Source organism: Colobus angolensis, unplaced genomic scaffold (genome assembly GCF_000951035.1).
Source record: "Colobus angolensis palliatus isolate OR3802 unplaced genomic scaffold, Cang.pa_1.0 Scaffold27, whole genome shotgun sequence".
NCBI classification, from domain to species: Eukaryota; Metazoa; Chordata; class Mammalia; order Primates; family Cercopithecidae; genus Colobus; species Colobus angolensis.
Window position 1 is genome coordinate 16,037,570 of NW_012115932.1, and position 4,047 is coordinate 16,041,616.

Below are 4,047 nucleotides of genomic sequence, written 5' to 3' on the forward strand. Positions count from 1 at the left end.
GCCTGTAGTCCCAGCACTTTGGGAGGCCGAGGCGGGTGGATCACTTGAGGTCAGGAGTTCAAGACCAGCCTGGACAACATGGTGAAACCCTGTCTCTGCTAAAAACAGAAAAACTAGCCAGGCGTAGTGGCATGTGCCTGTAATCCCAGCTACTCAGGAGGCTGAGGCAGGAAAATCATTTGAACCCAGGAGGCACAGGTTGCAGTGAGCCGAGATCAGCCACTGCACTCCAGCCTCGGGCGACAGAGTGAAACTCTATCTCTAAAATAAAAAATTAAATAAAGAAATCAACAGATGGGTCAGGAGGGACATTGCAGAGGGGCCAGTGACAGAGAAGAAACCCAGCAGAACGTGGGCCTAGGAGGACAAGGCAGGCGAGGAAGAGAGTGACTGTAGCACTGACTGCTACCACCAGGAGGTCAAGTCCAGCAAGTCATATCCATGGGAGTCAGCCACCAGGATGCTGTTACTGACCTTGCGGGAGAGGCAGCAGTGGGCTGAGAAAGGAATTCCTCAGTGGGCGGAGGAAGAAATTGTGAGAGGGCTTCACAGAGAAGGAGAGTGACAGGGCAGTAAAGAAAGATGCGGGACTGAGCGAAGGCATGGGTTTTGAAGGTAAAAGTATGGCAGGCACAATTCAGAAATGACCCCCGTGACTCTCCTGTAACTCTCCCCGCTGCTCTGAGTGTGGGTGGAACCTCTGAATGTGATATCATTCCTGCAAGCAGGGAGGCTATCCCATGACCCGCATTTAATCACATGAGCACAAAAGGGTTTTCTCCTGCTGGTGGCAGAAGGGGATATCAGAGACAGTCAAACATTCAAAGCACAAGAAGGTCTGAATGCATGCTTGCTATTTGGAGGTGCGCCGGTGGCCTCTAGAAAATAAAGTAACCCCTGTCCGAGGTCAGCAAGGAAACAGGGACCTCAGACCTACAGCCACAAGGAACTGGATTCTGTCGAAAGCTGAATGGGTTTGGAAGTGATTCTTCCCCAGAAACTTCAGCTAAGAGCCCAGCCACGCTGACAACGTTGATTGCAGCCTGGTGAGACCCTGAGCAGAGAACCCAGGTGAGCCCACCCAGACTCTTCAACTCCATCACTAGGAGAGAGTGAACGGGTGTTGGTTTAAGCTGCTTAGTGTGTGGCAGTTCATCACACAGCAACAGAAAACTAAAACTTGGCAAGCAGTCTATCTGGTGCTGGGTTCTGACTTCTGAGAATAACTTCCTCTAAGAGAAAATCCCCACAGGCTGGGCTTCTGACCCAGCAGCATGGCTGGTTTGACTCACTGCAGCGTGCTCTGTGGACACCACATGGCAGGAGTCCTTTGGTCCACGAGAGGGAGCTAAACAAGAGGCTGCCCTTCCAGAGCTGGAAGCTGCAGAGTGTTTAGCCATGAAGGGTTAGAAAGTTCCTCTCTCTCTCAGGCTGGAGATCCATTTGATGGTGCCACAAAGCAAGAGTCCACCAAAATAAGGAGACCTAACATGTCCTGGCCAGAGGCCTGTGCATGGTACAGAGCAGAGCCCGAGACCGAGCCCACTAGCTCGGACAAGGTTACCTTCTTGCGCGGCCGAAGCTTGTCCCGCCATTCCTTCAGGTTCTGATTATGGCTCTCATCCAGGGCCTTCAGTTTCTGGGTTTCGTGCTCTACCAGGAGGTGGCACTTTTCATTCTGGAACAAATTCCAGGCAGAACAGGTGAGAAATCAGAAGACACAGGCCCTGAAGACTGAGACACACCTCATGCTGTGGCCACGAGGGCACCAGCATTGTTCAATTATTATTTCTTCTTCTTGACTATAAATCCCATTTATTCAAACTCTATATGTAAATCACACACACGAAGAAGCGCCTGGAGGAATAGTCCAGAATATGTTAGTAGTTCTTATTAACTCTGTGGTGGGGATGTGTGGTAAATTGGCAACTTTCTGTGAAGATACAGCAAGAAGGCAGCTGTCCGCAAGCCAGGAAGGGAGCCCTCACCAGAACCCAACCGTGCTGGCGCCCTGATCTCAGACTTCCAGCCTCCAGAACTGTCAGAGAAGTTTCTGTTGTTCAAAGCATCATGGTACTTTGTTATGGCAGCCTGAGCTAAGACACTCTGTATGTATCACATATAATTTCCTCAGGGAAATCTGTGGCAAGGAATGAGGGTCACTGACATGGGTGAGACTCTTCCAACCTCACTGTTCTTTCTCTGAGGTAAGTTGTCTGCTTTATAAAATGTAAATCTCTCTCATAGGCAGCAGTGATAAATCCCTGTTGATTTCTTGCAGGGAATCAGTCTTGTCATGAGGAGCTTATAAAGCAGGGGGGAGATGCCTTTATCCAGATACCACGACCCTACTGGGTTGGAAAAGTAGAATCCTTTGGGAGATTTTCATTTTGGGTTTCATGCTAGAGGCTTCTGGGAGTTTAGAACTTGGCTGAGTGAGAAGTAATACTCGCAGCAGCCCTGAGTTCCTGCGGCCTACCAGGAGCTGTGCTCGGCACTTCACCTGGGCTCTCCCAGTGCTCACAGAAACCCAAGGCAGGGATAGGAAAACAGATGCAGAAGGTGAATGGCTTGGTCAAAAGTCACACAGTGACAATCAGCAGAGCCCTGCCGGGCAGGCCTCAACACCTGGAATGTTTCCTCCACGCCTCCCCGCCTCTCCAGAAAATGCCGATGAGTCCAACAGCCTGAGCAGTTCCTGAGGTTCGAATCGGCCCCGTCCCCACAAGGGGGCTTCAAGTACCAGCTCCTGGGGCCAGGACCCTCAAGCGTGGGGCAAACCCAGGGGCCAGGAAGCTTGAAGAGGTCACGAATTACCACAGGAAAAGCAGCCCACAAGGGGCTCGGCCACACCCCAATCACCTTTGCCCAAAACACAGTGATGACTCAGAAACCCTGCAGCAGCCCACTGCCAGCTCCGTCACTTCACGCACAAGCCCTTGCCCCAATCCTGCACAGCAGGAATGGTCATCCCCACACCCATTTTAGGGCTGTGAGAGCTTTGGCTTAGGAGGGTCGTGTGATTTGCCCAACCTCACACATCTCCAGAGCAGCATGGCAGGACTGGAACCTGTCCACCTCGGGCTTGTCTGACAAAGATTGTTCCCTGCTGTGGAGTTTCTGGCCCCCTGAGAGTTGATGGCCTTGGGGAAACTGAGACAGCCTGGGGCGGGGCAGGCAGGGCGGTACCTGCAGCTGCTGCAGCTCGCTCATGTTGCTCTCGCACTGCGCCAGCATGTCCCGCATCTGGTTCTCGTGTTTCTGCTGTTGCTGCAGCCGCTCCGACTTCTGCCTCTTCTCCTCCTGCTGGGAGAACTGCACCAGAGAGAGGGTGGGTGCCTCAGAGGGCCAGGGCCTGGCTGGTTGGGTAGGGAGCCCACCTCAGCCCTGGCCCAGGGAGATCCCTCGGGGGACTGGTCTGTGCACAGCCCCAGTACCCAGCACCACCTGTGCCCGTGCTAAGTCCTCACCCTGAGCTGAGACCCAGCCCCTGCCCTCGAGGAGCCCCCCGGCTGGTGGGGACATGACACTATAATTGACACATGCCAGGAAAGTGTGTGTACCAGGCAAGAATCACAAGGGCCCATGTGCCCGAGCCACAAGGGGCAACACAGGATGTGGGGAAGCTGGCCAAATAAAAGCGTGGGAGTGCGGAAGGGAAGGGCGCAGGAGAATCAGCAACACAGCACCAAGCTCCCTCTGTCCACCCACAGAGGTGAATTCACCACGAGGCTGACGAAGCTTCCAGGGCACGCCTGGCGACTCACACACCCCCTCCCAAGACCTTATGGCGAGCAGGTTGGGGTGCATCTTTCTTTTTTTTTTTTTTTTTTTAAGATAGAGTCTCACCATCCTGGCTAACACGGTGAAACCCCATCTCTACCAAAAAAACACAAAAAAACTAGCCGGACGAGGTGACGGGCGCCTGTAGTCCCAGCTACTCGGGAGGCTAAGGCAGGAGAATGGCGTAAACCCGGGAGGCGGAGGTTGCAGTGAGCCAAGATCCGGCCACTGCACTCCAGCCTGGGCTCGAGCGAGACTCCATCT

General features: G+C 53.4%; 1 protein-coding gene across 2 annotated transcripts in view; it reads right to left on the bottom strand.

Annotated features, from left to right (window-relative positions):
* STK10 (serine/threonine kinase 10) overlaps positions 1-4,047 on the bottom strand; it is an 87,105-nt gene that overhangs the window by 9,151 nt on the left and 73,907 nt on the right. For both annotated transcript variants that reach the window (XM_011947791.1, XM_011947792.1), the window contains 2 exons: positions 3,190-3,315; positions 1,565-1,678 (listed from right to left, as the gene is read on the bottom strand). In XM_011947791.1, the coding sequence (XP_011803181.1) occupies positions 1,565-1,678; positions 3,190-3,315 (240 nt within the window). The remainder of the gene's footprint in view (positions 1-1,564; positions 1,679-3,189; positions 3,316-4,047) is intronic.